General features: G+C 40.1%; 2 protein-coding genes across 8 annotated transcripts in view; one reads left to right on the top strand and one right to left on the bottom strand.

The window, feature by feature from the left end:
- The window catches only part of LOC107995313 (protein slit), a 480,699-nt gene extending 480,034 nt beyond the window's left edge, over positions 1-665 (bottom strand). Inside the window, exon 1 of the mRNA XM_028665494.2 lies at positions 281-665. The gene's annotated coding sequence lies outside the window, so the exon portion shown is untranslated. The remainder of the gene's footprint in view (positions 1-280) is intronic.
- Positions 666-1,359: 694 nt separating this feature from the next.
- LOC107995325 (uncharacterized) overlaps positions 1,360-16,660 on the top strand; it is a 42,129-nt gene continuing 26,828 nt past the window's right edge. For 2 of the 7 annotated variants that reach the window (XM_062078217.1, XM_062078216.1), the window contains exons 1-2: positions 12,315-13,887; positions 16,073-16,136. Coding sequence is in view for 1 of the 7 variants with exons in the window: in XM_017052765.3 (XP_016908254.2) it covers positions 1,935-2,012 (78 nt within the window). In the remaining 6 variants the exon portion in view is untranslated. Of the gene's footprint in view, positions 1,574-1,828; positions 2,013-12,309; positions 13,888-16,072; positions 16,137-16,660 lie in introns of those variants that run through there. The other 5 variants (XM_017052765.3, XM_062078214.1, XM_062078213.1 and 2 more) reach the window with 5 other exon arrangements.

Raw genomic sequence — 16,660 nt, 5'->3', positions numbered from 1 at the left:
TCAACGTACCGGCATGACGCGGACCAGTTTTTTTTCTTTCGTGGTAACAGCTGTCCGAGCTGTTAAAGGTCTTCGTATTATTTCCTGTTCGACGCACGAACGTTCAAGAAAAAAATATTGCGGCGCATTTCGTGTCGCGATCGAACACACGAGAAACCCGCAAAGTACAACGAGACCCTCAAGATACTTCGCTTTACCCGCATAAAGATACGATCGCGGTTTCGGGGGAGATACGCAGAAAGGTGTATAAATAAAAAAAGAGAATAATAGGTAGACTCACCGTAAGACGACACGATGCTCCCTGCCACTCGAACTCCTTTGAAGAAAACGCGAACTGAGAAATCCACAAGAGGAGAAGTCCACACTGGAATGATGATTGGCAGTCACGTCGATAATCACCACTGACGCGATTACGTGTCACTTGTCACAAGTCCGAAATACGTTTAACCCTTTCGGAAAAGAGGCAGCAACGGAACAATGATAAATATCTCGAAAAGACGAAATTAATTTACGAAATGCGTCGTACGATATCGTAGATTCGGGTGCCGGGCTGCGTCCGTGCGTACAACCGTTCGGCTCGGAGTCTCGCGCTCAACTGGTCTCTGCTCGTTGGCGCGGATTTCTCGTCGGCCAATCGGAGTCGAGACTGCGCGGCGCGGCGCGACTTTGCCTCGTGTGTATCGTACCTTAGGTTTAACCCCCGTCACGGCACTGTCCCCCCCTCCCCTTCCCATTGCGTCCCGCGGAAATGCGTGTCCCTATGCTCTCACTCCCCCCTCTCGTTCTTTCTCTTTTACTCCCTTTCTCTGTCACTCTCACTCTTTTATCAGGGAACTGTACAAGGGTAGCGATGGGCATTCAATTTTCCCTCTCGCGAACTTCCCGAATCGAACATTTCGTCGAACGTAATCGCGCAAACGTCCTGATCACTTCCGTGTAAGTTTCCGTAAAACGTTATTCTTGTTCGTTCTTGTAGTCGTTCGATCGTCACTATGCTCCAACTTCTCCGATATCCGAAAGTTTCGACAAATCATCGCGCGAAAACTTTGAACGTTTCGCCATTATGGCTGTCAAACTGACAAGATTATAACCGTCCAACAATGAGATAGATTTAAAAGATGATTCGTCGTTAATCCGTACTTTCATCGTTATAAATTTGTTACTTATTTAGCACAATCTTTAATAAAAACACATTTTTCGTTCTCGCGTGCCAAAATTCGTATATATTCTCGCAAATTTGAACACTTCGATGCACTCTTCTACACACTTTGCCGCCATAATTATGTAACTGAAACGATGACAAATAGCGCCCTAGAAGAATGCGTATTAGTTTGCTTTAGCGCCGCTAGGAGGCAGTTTAGGATTGCTCTTGCATCCGTCAATTGAATACGAATGGGTTGTGTTAAAGTTTATTTTATATTTTGTTGTGTATTTTAATTAATTAAATGTGAATTGTGATTAAAGAATGTATTTGATAAAGAGTCGTGAAAGAAAATAAGTGTAATACATCGATATTATAAATATTTATTTTGTTCATAAATTGTTTAATACTTCTACTACGCACAATGGACCGGTAAGTATATTTTATCATCATATTATTTTTTATTAATATTATATGCAATTAAAAACAAAATTAAATAGTAATAGAATCATGCTGCATAATAAATAACGCGATTAAAATTATTTTCTTTCGTATCATTATGTGTTCTTTTATTGAATTAGTTGGCATATAAAATTCTAACCTCTAAAACAAACACATTCGTACAAATGCACGATCAATTTGATTTTCGAAAATACGAAACGATTGTTTTATTTTTCTCAATTTCAGTTACATGTGACATGAATTTAATTCAGAAGAGCGTAATATAGTTGACAGAAGATTTATAGTTTTGCATGTATAAAGATGACTCATTTTAATCTATAAATGGATATATATGGGAAAGTACATTGAGTTGAAGGCTGAATATGTGAGGGAGGAAGTCGAGGGAAGCATTAGAATATCAAGGAGAAAGGTTAGTGGAAAACGAAACGTAACAGAACTCTATTATCAATAGTACTTGTTAGACTATCTTCTTTGACATCCTTACTCACCGAAATTCCACCCGAACATTCTCTCGGGTTTCATTTAACTATCGCATATTCGACTTATTTAAATCGATATTATATTTGTAAAGGTTTGCTGATAATATGATGTAAATGATGTACATATATTATAAATATATATTTACGAAATTATAAAACATTAGAATACGTATATATACATATATCAATCTCGGAATCTTGTTGCATAATTGAATTAATATTTTTAACGAAATTTTTTACAAATTACGATTTAATTGATTATTTTATTGGATATAAAAATGCATAATTGTTATCTCAATCATAATCAAGTTATTATTCGTTAGTATGCTAATATTATTAATTAATCAATTATTATGCAAAAACTTCTTGATTTCAAATATTATTATCTCGTTGAATTTTCTTCCAAGTTTGTTTAATCAATATCATAATAATATCTTGTAAAACCTATCTGCATAATTCCTTTCACAATCAACAAATAACAATTAAACGACTCATCTCACATTTATTATTCTTATTGCATTAATTGCAAAAAAATACGAAATTTCTCAATATACCTGTACATCATTTGACGCATTTACCTCGATAAATATTACTTAAAAAAACTCCGTGGTATGTTTATTCGAAACGGCGAGGACAAAATATCTCTGTTTTTAATGGTTGTTCGCCCGGCTCGGTTTACCTTCCCGAATAAAATACAAGCTACGATAAACAATCATAAAATACAAACGCCGATAAATATTCTGTTTATTCAATAACAAAAAAGCGGCCGGTCTTATAACGTTACTATCCACGTCCATCCCAAACTTAAAATCCTCCACGAAATCTTTTCACCGGTATAACGTTACGTAACTTTTACGCAATTTCCTGCAGACATAACATAAGAATACGGAGAGAAAGAGAGAGAGAGATGCCGAAAAAAAACACGAACGACGAAAGAAAGTTCCCTTCGTATCGACTCCCGTGTTCGTTTATTACGACCTATAGCCGCATGTACTTACGATCCTCCGCGTCCATCAACCCTCTGCCGGCATCCTCCGTCTCCGTTTCTTGTTTCTTTCCCCCCCTGTATTTCCTCGGCAATTCCACCAGGGGTTTCGCATAATGCTTTTTTCAGGCCGCTCTTCCTATATACATCGCTCTAGTATCCCGTAGCCCCGCTCGCCCCGAGTGACGCGAATTTTTCCCCGAAACGACTTTCCATTCGTGCACCACGGAATCCAGTCGGCACCCCCGAGGCGCTCTCCCGTGAATTATCCGAGTGCCTTCGGTAATTCCGCTGGGAATCGTTTTGCATAATGTTAAGAAAATACTCGTAAAAGGCCGTGCTGAACGCGACTGTCCGTTGTTACCCGCGCGATATCGCCTCGCGTTACGACTCAATCGGGCGGAGAGAAAAATTTGTTTTTTTGATTCTAATGCTCGTACCTTAACTTGTTGCTTATATGTTGCAAATATCAACGGATATATGCGAAAAGATGATAGGCGGATAGATGTAAATTGAAAATTAATCCTCCTCTTATACAGCTCTTTCTCTAAGTACACAGCGTATAATATTGAAATTCGAATCTACTTACTTCAGCGCAAAAACGACGGCGTTAAACCGGCGCGAAACGTTTATAACGGAATAAAGAAACTACTTCTCGGTCCATTACTGCAACTTAATTGTGCCGACTGTTGAAGATTCCCGGGGAGAAATCGGCTTGCGGGGAATGGGTTGCGCTGTGTCTTGTGTAAATAGAAGAGTGTCGCGGAAAGGGTACGGGTTGAAGGGAGGAAGCCGGCCTTGAAATTTCCACCACGGTGGTTGGCTCGCTTGTCGTGTTGGTTTGCCGATAGTGACATTAAGCCCTCGTTAAATACGGGCACGCCTCGTCGTAAAAGTATATTTCAAATTCGCCGCCTGGCCAGGGATTAAATCGAGTTTGCACTCGCGGCGCTTGGCCGGACAACAATGGCAATTCAGTTTTGCATAGGAACGAGCAAGTCTCTATGAAAACGGACTTTCTTCTCGCATTTAAACGCGCGCGAAGGAAAGTCTTGCGATCCCCCGCAGGAGGAGAACTTTCTGCGGTCGTTGCTGTTTGACTTTTCCTTCAAAGGGTTTAAACAGGCCGGCCTCTCGTTAACGTTAAGCGGCGACCGGTAGCCAACCAGCTTTGATCACGATTCGCACTCGTGTGCAATTAAAAGCGCATCATAAACTCCCGTTGCGACTACGTATTCGGCCGAAATTATCAGATGAATGAAGGCTTCGATCAACTATCAACGGCGCGTTTAATAATTTCGACGGTAATCAATGCGAATTACGAAGTCTGTGGAGTATCGTATCGCTGGGAGCGAAGGTCAAGGCTTTTCAAGATCTCTAAGAACGCGCATAGTCGTTGGCATCCTCTCGAACGATAACGAATAGTTATCGAAAGTTGCGTAGGATTTTGAGAGATAATCCGACGAGTGTCCGAAGGACGCTCCAAGATTCCTTATCTCGTTTGCAAGATAAGAAGATTATTACTCTCTTCTTACAGCCTTTCCTCTTTCTTTTCTTCTTTTTTTTTAACAGATATCGAAGCGAACGATCAATGGAATCGCAATTCCGGAGATATCTTTACGTTTCAACAGGTCGCGAAGTGGCCGCTCGATGATATTCATCGGTCGGGAAGCATAATTTCGAAACAGAACTCGGCTTATTTCCCGCAACTGGAATACCAGTGAGTTCTTAACGAGCTCCTCCTCGTTACAGTTATCCGCCGCTCGACTTGAAATACCTTCATCGCGGCCGCCACTTGGCTTTGCGAACGCCCACCCTCGCCGAAACACCATCCCCCTCTCTCTCCCTCTATCTATCTTTTCTCCGGATTTAGATCCAGACGAGCTTTAATTTCGTTTTCGGGGGGAGGGACAATTCCTCGTTGCCACGGACCAACTCCCTAAGCGAGTTACGATTAACTTGTTTTTCCAACCGCTGAATGGTTTGTGGAGCCGGTAGCTCCTTATCGGCGTGCACCTTGCCTCCGCGGTCGCCCGCCTCGGGTTCCCTCTTTATAGGCGAAGAGGAGGCGACACCGGAAGTCGTTGTTCATTCCGCCGACCACCAGACCGGGAATCTTGTTCTGGAACGGCGGCGCTGTAGCGGATCAGAAACTAGTTTCCCTTCACCTGCGCCCCTCTCTGTTCCTCGAACTCGGCTCGCGTGGGGCGGAAGGTATCGATCGACTCGCTCGATTAGGATTCGCGCTTCGCCTCTTTTATGATCGAAACGATCCAGGTGTGCTTCGCTCGGATTGTGTAGATTCGTCGAGCATAGAAGATTAGATATTCTCGTCGAATTTTGAATTTTTTTGAAATTGGAAACCTAGCGGAATACGAATCGAAGTTCAAAGTATCGTTGAAAGTTTCTTGTAATTCTTTCGAAATCCAACGTGTTAATATCTCGAGCCTTAAGCACGCCAATATCTAAATTTTATTCTACTTGTACTTCCTTTTTAAGTTCTACCACGTTGGAAGAAATAGAGAATTCCAATCGTGAAATTCTTCCGTGGGGATCATTTCGAAAACGTTTTCGTTTCTTCCAAGGGCCAAAACGGTATCGTCCGCGATAAGGAGGTGTTCGAGTCGTGTCGTAAAATTTCGAAGCACGCTCCGTTTCTTCCCATACCGGTTTTAACGATACGTACTATTAATTTTAAGTGGAACGTCAACTATTCTTTAACGACGCTTACATCGCGTTTTGCCACGCGGGAGAGGCAACTTTTCTGAGACTCGAATTTAACGATCGCACTTTATCAAACGGAGGCCGCGTGTACCGCCGGCCACGGGATTAAAAACTTTCCTCGCCGCTGTATTCACAAGTGAAATAATCGATGATTCTCCGTTTCCAACCCGCGTATACATTCATATCTCTCCGTCGATGTGATGAAAACAATATTTTCGCGGCATGCGCTATTTGTTCCCTTCCCCCGTTTTCAAAAGTTTATTCGCGATTTTTTGAAATAACACTCGAATGAAAAGAATAATAATGGCGGTGAAATTCTATTTGTTTAAAAAGCACGATGTAATTTCGTATCTACAATATGTTTGCGTAAATATTTTTCGACGTTTTTATTCTCCCGGAAATGTTTTATTTTCCGTTCTTATCTCTTATTATTCTTATTATTCGAGAAATAAAATGTATATTCTATTCTATATTACAAAAAGAAAAGGATTAAAGATTCTTTTTTCTGGAAATAATATTAGAGTTGGTTGTTCATTTATGTACTATCTTTTAAATGATTTCCAACGATCATGAAAAATCAACTTATTTAGGATTCAATGAATCTACGAGTAGTCTATACACCTAGTCAAATCAAAGTACACAGTTTCGTTTAAAAGCAAAAGTCATTCCGAATTCTCAGAGTCGCATCAATCGATTACGAAGCATTTATGCACTTCTGTTCATTGCATCACTTGTATATTTAATTCAATTCAGGATTCAATATCATCATTTATCGATATTTCTATAAAAATTTGGCACTAATTAAAATAAATATAGAATCTGATAAAAATAATCGCCCTAAATATACAGAGTAAGATTCGAAGAACGTATTTCGAGACTTGATTGTATATATTGAAACGAGACATCCCATGCAAACGGATGGTGAAACAAGTCTGGTATTCGGATCGAAACGAAACACTTATTGAGTGAATTGTACCTTCTTTCCCGTTTCTTATCATTTGGGCCAGATAGAAAATCAGTCTGGTAAAATAGTAGGTTAGTAGCGTGTTCAATCGTACACCAGACGTATGAATCCATAGGTACGTAATCGAATGAACGAGGAGAAAGCCTACATTCGAGGATATATATTTCTCCGTTTCACGTGCTTTTTCCTCTATTCAAAAACGAGGAAAGTTTGCGTTCACGTTCGGCTCAAAGAGGCAGACACGTCGCGCGGGACGATTTAATTTCGCTTGATGCTCGTCGCAACAGAAGTTTGCGCGCCGTTATGGCAAAGGCGTGCTGTTTTGTACGTACGATCAAAGGACTTTCTTGCTATTTACTTGCGGTGATGGAGGTAATGCTGCTCACCGTTCTCTGTTCCCATTTTATGCGCATTAATGTGGCCCCTCCCGTGTGCCAATTATCACCTTCTCGAGGATCAAACGCGAAAGGATATATAACTCGAAATATCATAATCATTCGACATCCGTTTCCATCGTGTGGATACTCGAGTGCAAGTGATTAGTCAACTGCGAACGTTAGATATATCGGCAAATAATTAATAATAAATTGATAAATCGCATAGACGAATGTTTGTGTCGAATTGTTAAAGTTTTCCTTTTTATTGAAATTGTTGAATTCCCATGTAATAAAATTCTAACCTTTCGACAGCAAGTATTTCAAATAACGATGATCCAATTGCGTCTGAGATTTTTTTATGTAAGAAATTTTTAATTTCACGCTTTTGTATCGATGTAAGGATTAATTTAATCTTCGTGGCACGATAACTGGTTAGTTTAATCCGCTTGATTCATCTTTAATTGGTAATCCATAATGCTAAGATGGAAAATTATATTTAAATATTTATCGATATTGAATGATTCTCGACGGTATATTGAAATTTTTTTTGTAAAATATCGCAGAATGCGTTATGCAAATTTAAAAGAGATGGAGTAATTAATTCTTGAATGATTTTGTTCGAGAGAAAGATATTACGCGGAGTACTTTAAGGCAGAGAACAAGATTCGACTTTGGCACACGGAGTGAGGACTGGACCTCAAAGGTCGAGTAACTTTCACGTCAAAGCGTTACTCATTGCTTTCATTTACGGCCTGTTCCATTGATCGTACGCAACGGCGTACGTAATCAAATCTTCGTGTCGTAACGTCACGTGCGGCCAAGTAACGTTTCCATTGATTAGCGGAACCGTGCTCCCAGTGGAGAAATATCGAACCGTTACGTGTGAAATATTCCTTTAAAAACTATTCACAATGGAATACTCCATGGAAGATTAAATTTTAATTTCGAAATGAAACATATACTGGGTCCTCTTGTTAAATATTATATTTTTTCCTGTATAACGATAAAATGTATATCTCCAAAAAAAATTTGAAGGTATATTATATTATCCGTGTCCAAAAGATTCTCAAATCCTCTTCTCATTGCTCGACGTAATCGTAAGGGTTACAATTTTACCGTAAACGCGATTGAAACGAGAAATCGAAGGATGTGGAAAATTTGTGCGACGTCTAGAAATTAGGTGGAAATCCACCTAGGCTTCTACTAACAAACCCAACGGCTCCCAAATTTCCCTACAATAGGTCACTTAAACTCCTCCGAGCTGCCATTTCCGACAGCTTTCTCGTCCACAAAAGCATGCAAATTCCCGTTTCGTTACAAAGCGAGGCACCCCGGGCGGAATACTTTTCGTTCCCTTGTAAACGGTTTGCGGGACCGTTCCATTCCATCCACCATCACCGTCCTCTGCGTCTAACCTCGTTCCCAGCCTCCCGGACTCCGCTCCACGACGACGATATCGACGACTTCCTGCGACGACCTCTTCGTTCCACGAAGAAAAAAAAAAGAAAAAAAGAAAAAGAGGAAGCCGAGAGGATGGAAGAAGCGGATTTGCCCTTCGCGAGCGAGACCGGTCGTCGTGTTTGCGGAGGACGCGGGAAAAAAGGAGCTCGCGCCGATCCCGTGCCGCCGATACTTGTCACGAGTCCACCGTCTCACCGGCTTTGACGATTCGAGGAAGACGAAGAAAAGGGTGAAACGGATGGCGGCGAAGAAAGGGACGAGCTCGGCCGAGGAACGGCCGGCCATTGACGTAACGAACGTGACCGGCGCACCTTCGACACTATTAAACGGAGGAGGAATAAAAAAAAGAGAGGGAGAGAGAGATAGAGGGAGAGAGAGCGGAGAGACGTGTGTGTCGCCGGCTCGTGGCCGCGCGATAAATCGGTGTTAAGTCGAAATTACGATCGCAACCGGGGGTGTTGGGCGTTTCTGCGTGCCGTGGCAAACTGGCAAGGGCTTAAGCCTCGTTCTGGCACCATCTGGATCGGAGTGACTGGTCAGGTGGTCACCCTCGTATTGATGGTAATTGGCCGTGGATCGGACGTTTTTTTATCAGGCTATAATAGTTCCACCGCCTCGATCGGCCGGATTTTCTTCTCCGGACGTGGTGTCTTATTGTTGGCCACGGGATCGAATTTTGTCGAGGATGATGGGCCTCGCCTTTTTTTTCCTTTTGGGGGAGGGGTGACGGATGTCCCACGGGATCGGGGATGTTTCTTTTCTCGTTTCGTTGCTTCATCGAGCTTCATCGTGTTGAGAGTAATCTTGAGAGGAAGCGTTTTGAAGCGGTGGGAGGAAGGCTGCCTGGGAAGATTGAACGGAGAATGATATAGTGAAGCGAATGATGTTTAACCCTTCGTGAATTATTGGGGAAAAGTAGCGCTCGTTGATAATCTTTCGTTCTTTCCCCTCCGTTTTAAATCTTCCGTAGGATTTTTACTTTCAAAAAAATACGTGAACTTTGGGAAACTTTTTTAAATGCGAAAACTTTTATCAATCGTTGATTACCTTTTGTCCAGATATTCGAATATAACGTTGAGCGTCTACAATGAGCGTAATCGAATAATATCTTTAGAATAATATTCTCTTGAACACGATAGAAATATTTCGCCATGATATTCATCCTTTTCTTTTTATTCCTATTTTCGTTCGCACGGTATATATACATTGTCAAAGCATTGGCACAAAGTAAAAGGTCTATTCGGAGAATTGGAGCGAAAACGAAGTAGATTCGATATATGGGTTGAAAAATGGGAAGGAAAAAAGGAGAACGGAACGACAGGATTAGCTTCGATAAAATAACGATTTACGTTTTAATCGTACGCCGGCTAATTATTAATCCTTTGTGGCTATTAAGCCGCAAATTGCGGCCAACCTTTGGAGATCTCTTTGGAAAAAGCTCTCCGTCCGTTAGGAAACTTCTGCTTTTCCCCTTGCTCGCCTCTTTTTTTCACCCTTTATGAAAAATAAAAAAAGAAAGGGGGAGAGAAAAAGAAGAAGGAGAAAGAACAAAAGAGCAAACTCTAAACAATTTTATCCTCGATCGATCACAACTTTCCACCAACTACGACGATGCAAGTGTTCCATGAACGAACGAGCAACTGTGTAAAGGAAACAAAGGAAGGACGAAAAGAAAGAAAGAAAGAAAGAAAGAAAAAAAGAAAAGAAAAGAAACGCCACATATATCGATCAACCAAAAGTATTATTAACAGCATTGTATCGGGCCTGAGAAAAATCCTCCATGCATAACATTATATATACGCGCATCCGTTCATTTACGGTGGCGATCCGCTAGTGGCGCTTATGCTAATTCCAAAGGCTGTTCAACGAAGGGGTGTGGGACCACGGGATTGTTCGTGCGGATCTTCGTGTCAGCGTCTCGTCACTGTCACGCCGGATTAAAATCCGGTTCTCGATTCGCGCGAGCGAGCGCCCGACACTCCACTCTCAATGAAAATAATAACCGGCGGAGCCCAATAGGCTCTCGCTTTCGTATCTTTCTTTCTTTGTAGCCGGCCAATTCCTTTCATTTCGGCAGCGAAACTCCTCTCTAAGAGCAGTCGGATTAAAAGTTTTTCATTGAACGCGTATCAACACGCGTGTCGAGGCCCGCCGTTGTGTTCGCAGCGTGTTTCATTATTGGCGGGATTAGATTCAATATGATCGAAGGAGCGGTGAAAGGAAGAAAGGGGCGGATCGGCGATGACGGCCGTGTCGGGCATCGATTAAAAACTTGCGATTAAAACTTTTCGTTTGATCGAACGACGGATTCTCGATCCGAAGAGACGGACCGATAAATGCGAAGGGCGTGGAGGAGGAATATATCGTAACGCGAGTGTTATTTTATTTGTTTTTTATTTATTTTAAAAAGGTCCTATCTCGTTGTCTAAAAATATTCGACCAGGATTAGGGATTTCGCGGGATTAATAGTCGGGATTCGTCGCGAAAAATTTGGTTTTGATTTAATCTATCGATGAAATCGGTAGTTATTAATATTAGTGGTTAATCGTGTTCACCTGTATCTCTGAGCGTAAATATTAATCGACAATCATCAATTGATAGGTATCGATGGAAATTTAATTTTACCTCTGTTTGATGTACACACGAATGCGTATTATATTAATATTGATATTAGATAAAATTAATACTGGATATAAAGTCGCGCTCAAATATTAATTTCACGGGGAAAGAGAGAGAGAGAGAAAAAGAGAGAGAAAGAGAATTTCATTAGTTTTAACGTTATATTATCTACGATTAAATACCCTTGTCCGGAGATTTTAATCGCAAAGTTGAAGTTACATTTTCGTACGTAGAAGTACAATTTTTCTGTGATGTGTAGATATTGTATTGTGCTCATAGAGTATGCTAGGATTTTGCATAATTCATATAGACGCCCAGTGGATCGTAAGACCCCGGCTGAATTATGAAAGCAAAATTGTACAATAGGGGTAAAATATAGGAGTTTGTAACATCTATATATATATATATATATATATGTATATATACATATGTAGGTATGATGCAACAGGAATTTGCATAATTACTTGGAGATACAGATGAATGTTATGAATATAATATATAATAGCGGGTGGTTAATCGAGATTATAAATCTTCTATGAATTAAACAATTAATCATTATATTTATGTCTTAAGTAATATATTTACACATTTATTTATCGTTTCATCCTCGTATCATCGTTAATCAAAAATCCACGTACGCACAACATTCAATTTACGCGAGCCAATCGTTTCTTTAACAATTTCCAAGAATACCCTTCCATCATCCCTGCTGCAGGTGTCGATAAATACCACACCCCGTCCATCCCCTCGCAATTTCTTTTTTATTCGCACACAAAGTCGCGGTCGAAACAACGGTAAATTGGTCAAACAACTCTCTTTTTCGTAGAGCAAACACGATTACATTACGTTGTTCGAAATTTCGCGATATGAAATTACGAGCATAAATAGAAAAGAAAAGGAAAAGAGAAGAAAAGGGAGAGGGAGAAGGAAGAAAAAAAAGAACGAGAAGGACGCGACGCGAAACGATTCGCCGCATCGTCGTAAATAGCCAGCCTGTGCCCCGCTGCTTTAAAGTCGCTTTAGATTGCACGTTTCGAAACGATTGTTATCGGTCAACAGTCATCATTGGTCAGTTTACATAGCCGCCTCGTATCGATCGACATTCCCGGTAATTACGTATTGTCTGTACGAACGCCGCCGCCGTGTCGCTATTATGCGCCCGTGTACACGCCACGGTTGCGATACACACGCACGCACGCGTCCTCCCGCGTACGTGTGCGCAAACACGGGCAAACACGACGCCTAGCGAGAGGTCTGGATGTACGTGTGCGCGACGGTTCCGTGAAACGTGTCACAAACACGTTCCAGGTTACCGATAAAATGGCGAGGTACGCGCCAATTGGCTAGGAAGAGGCGACCGGGTTAGATTCTTTCCGGGATACGGTTGAAAAAAAATTGGCCGCTCGCCGCGCGAGGCAATTTAGCTTGATTCCGCGACCCTCTGTGTTTCCTGACGCGCATTGATGGACTGAATTTGTAGGTTTGTAGGCATCCGTTTCGTCTTTGATCGCGGTTTGATCGGAAAATTTTTTTTTTCGAATTTTAGATTAATTTTTATTTATAGGGAATTGGGTGTGATTGCTTGCCAGGAAGGGTTGAAATGGGAAAGGAAGAAGGAATGATATTAATTAATTCTGCTTTAAAATTCATCGTTTGCACTTCTATCGTCGCGATAGAAATTAGTATTTGCACAATGTGTCGAGTATAAGTTGTCGAGTCACGGAGCATTTCTAATCTGTTTTGGATCTGTAGTGGATTGCACGTTGCGTATCGCGTATTCGTTTATTTCCATGGAAGTGAGTCGACACGCGTAAAAAATGATGTAAACTGCAATCCATCAAGAGGGTAGGTAATCTAAAAAGTTCTGTTTAACATCGTTAAACTAAGCTAATGGCGCTAGAAATAGATGTCTGGATGCCTCCGTTTTATTACACCTATCGCCTTTCTTCGTCGCTATGATTACGAGTTTATCTGGATCTCGTTCTCCTTAATTGTCTCCCTGCTATTTATGTACCGCTGCACAATGTTTGCGTGTGCACACATTGCCGTGATCAAAACGCGTGCAAATAACCGAGAGATTCAACCGAGCGTATACCGCCGAGAAAGTTTTCTTGTTCCTCGAGACGCGATTTGCGTCCGTGCCCTGCAAAATTTTACGCGACGATTCATCCCCGTCCGATTATTTATCACGGAGGATTGCGTCGTGACGTACTTGACATACTTTATTATTGTTTCGCGTATCAGATCCGAAGCCGTACCCGGTATTACTTATCTGCGCGTATCTTACGCGCGCCGGGTGGAAAAATAGTCGTAGCGAGAAAACTCGATAAATCTACTGCGTTTCATCGTCATTTTCCCGGTTAAAAATCTCGCGATTTATCTCTTCGTAAGTTTCTTCTTCTGAACGAGGTTGAAAAAAAGAAAAAACGAAAACGGCCTTAGGAAGGTGATCAGAGGCGATAAATCCTTATCGAGAAACAGAACAAAAGTTATTCTTGGAACGCGATAAGGTGTGAGCTACGATCAAGATTTGTAAGTAAACGTAAAATTCGCGAAGGGAATTTTAATCCCCGTGAAAAGTTGGCCGAATTAATTGAATCCGTTGTTATCGACGATCATCGTCGATTGTCAATCAAGGAGAGAAAAGAAATCGATGACTAACGATCGGATAAAAGGTAATAATCATCGTCTCTCTATCGAACACCTGACAAAACACACGCGTTCCTTGAAAATGGTTTACGGATACGATGGTTGTGTAATTGTGTATGTAAATATTTTCGAGGAATTTCAAGTGGTTGATTTCTGACAGAGAAAACACTCGTTGCGATGGATATGGATTCGTTGAACAGAGTTGTTCCTTCTCGATCCATCTGCGTCGAAAGAGTTCCGTAGTAATAATCCCACGTTATCTCAAGCAACCGAAAAGTTTCGTTTAAGGACACTCTGCCCTTCGATCGAAACTTCTCATCCCGTTATAGGCGGCTCCTCCGCTAAAGTGGCAACCCGTTCTCTCTTCCTTTTTTTTTTCCTTCCTTTTCTTTCTCTTCCTTTTCCATCGCTTCTTTTTCTTTCTCCCCTTCCCCCCCTTTTTTTTGCACGGGCACACGATCTTCGTTTTTAGAAGCTTCCCTTTGAGCAACGAGCGAGGTTATGCATGACAAAAAGGCCCTCCGTCTCCGGCGGTGTACCGAAAATTTTAATAAACATCGAGAGAAGAAAGTAAATCCGTGCATCGTGGAGTCATGCACGGGAGCGGAAAGTTAACGTGGCGAGGAGCCTCGTCTTGATTTATTAATAACGAAATATATAAAGCGACTCGCCCCTTGCACAACAACGTGCTTTTATTTCTTGTATCCTTGCTCCTGATTTTATTTCTACTTTATTTATTTAACTTCAACCTGCAACTCGAATTGCGCTTGTAGCTTGCTCGTCAAGTCGCTCGATGTCTAACAGTTTATTAAATTAATTTTGTGAACATAATTTATCCAGTATCCTATCAATTCCTATGCGAAGTTTATACAAATTTTTCTGATACTTTATTTTCGTAAGACTATCTCATCGATAGATATAGGCTTTAATATTAGAGTGGAGAAATCTTTTATCCTCTCGTTTACGAAATGCTATTCAATTTCGTTTCGTGTCATTTTCAACGTTCGCTATTCAATTTATGACCCATGTATATGCCCACTTAATTACACGATCCTTTTTTTTTTTTTCACAAAAAAGTCGCGTTTTACGCACAATTTGCCCGATCATAAAATCGAATGACATTCAATTTCGCAACTTTTGAAGGGGGCTCTCCTTTTGCAACGTAACCGTGGAGCCGGATGGAACGGTGGGGCAAACTCAATCAGAGTAATATGAAATCAATTGTAAGGGGATTAAAAGCCGAAGAGCCATCGTTGCTTCGCGCATAAAACTTCCGAAAACTCGATCGCGAAGTGAGCGACTCGCGATTATTGGCTCCGTTCGCATTCATTTGAATTTTAAACAGTTTTTTTCTTCGATCTTCCTCTAAAACGATGCCATAGATTTCATTATACCCAATTACAGCGTCGCGGTAACAACACGCGGTGTCTATGCCATCGACCGTTAAGATCGTTAAGAGAAACCTTTGTTTGCGTATTTTAATTAATACGCCAAAGAAAGAGAGAGGAGAGAGGGAGACCTTATTTTGCTTCCATTATTATCGTGTCCTCGATCCTTATAAATTATCGTATCGACGTGTATTATATCGAATATATACATGTATTAATCGTTGTATCTATTTACAATACGATCCCGTTCGAAGACAAGCCTTTAGACTTTTCTTCTCTCGTTCCTCTCTCCTATGATTTATCGAGGAGGGAAGGAAAAGATTAATATGGAACTATATAATATGAAATTGTGAAATTAGATCGCGTGCACTTGTAGAAGCATTGAATAGATGATTTTCTGCACGCCATTGAATCATCGGGGCTCAAAGGGCCATGATAACGAGATAACATGTTGCGAAACGGAATCTATTAAATAATCCGTGTTGTGTGCCATGCAATATGAAATTTTAAACGTGCTTCTTTTTGGGAGGGGGAGGGGCGAGGGAAAGGGGAAGGGAAATAACAACAGATTAGGCATTGTTAGAGAGACAATATTCATAAACGTGATAAGTTGTGAAAGGATTCGCTGCAAAATTCTGGATAAAATAACTATTTATTTAAATTATTTAATATTTGTTATTTTGATACACAAATGGTCTTGTGATTCATTATATATATATATTGCTATTGTGTTTGAAAGAAAAATTGTATCTATACGAGATAATATGAAGATTAATTTTAAAAAAATTATAATCTCGAACAAAGTTCGTTTTTGATATTTCAGCTCCCTCTTTCAGTTCTCGATGATGATTCAGTAACCTATTTCCTCCAACAATACCGATGAAGTGGTAAGATAAAACATTCAATGTTTGTTTAAAGAAAAAAATGCAATAATAATATGATCACGATTTCAACTATCATTTGACTTAATTCATTTGCGATAATATATCAATTTATATATATTAACATTGATATGTAGATAATGTAAAGATATTCCGCACTAAGTTATATGTGAAAATAATAAATGAGTAAATGAAAATAGTGAACAAGTTACAAAAAATTGAAAATTATACACATTTTATATACATTTATTATTATAACAAATCGTTAGATATCAAAATTAAGAATAGAAATTTAAAATTGATAATGTCTTCTTTGCTAAAATTCGTAATATGGATTTTAAATAAATAAAAATGTATTTTAATTACTCATTTAACAAATTTCACTAATCGAAAAAAATTATATGTTAAATAGAGACTTGTACTATTTTCTATTAGATATAAAATAAAAATTTAATAAAAATTTAATAAAATTTAAAAATTAAAAATAATGATATTTATAAAATATTGGAAATTATGATATTTCGGTATTT

This window comes from Apis cerana, linkage group LG8, assembly GCF_029169275.1.
Source record: "Apis cerana isolate GH-2021 linkage group LG8, AcerK_1.0, whole genome shotgun sequence".
In the NCBI taxonomy this organism is placed as follows: Eukaryota; Metazoa; Arthropoda; class Insecta; order Hymenoptera; family Apidae; genus Apis; species Apis cerana.
Note: the sequence above shows the minus strand (reverse complement) of the source record. Positions and strands in the feature narration are given on the sequence as shown.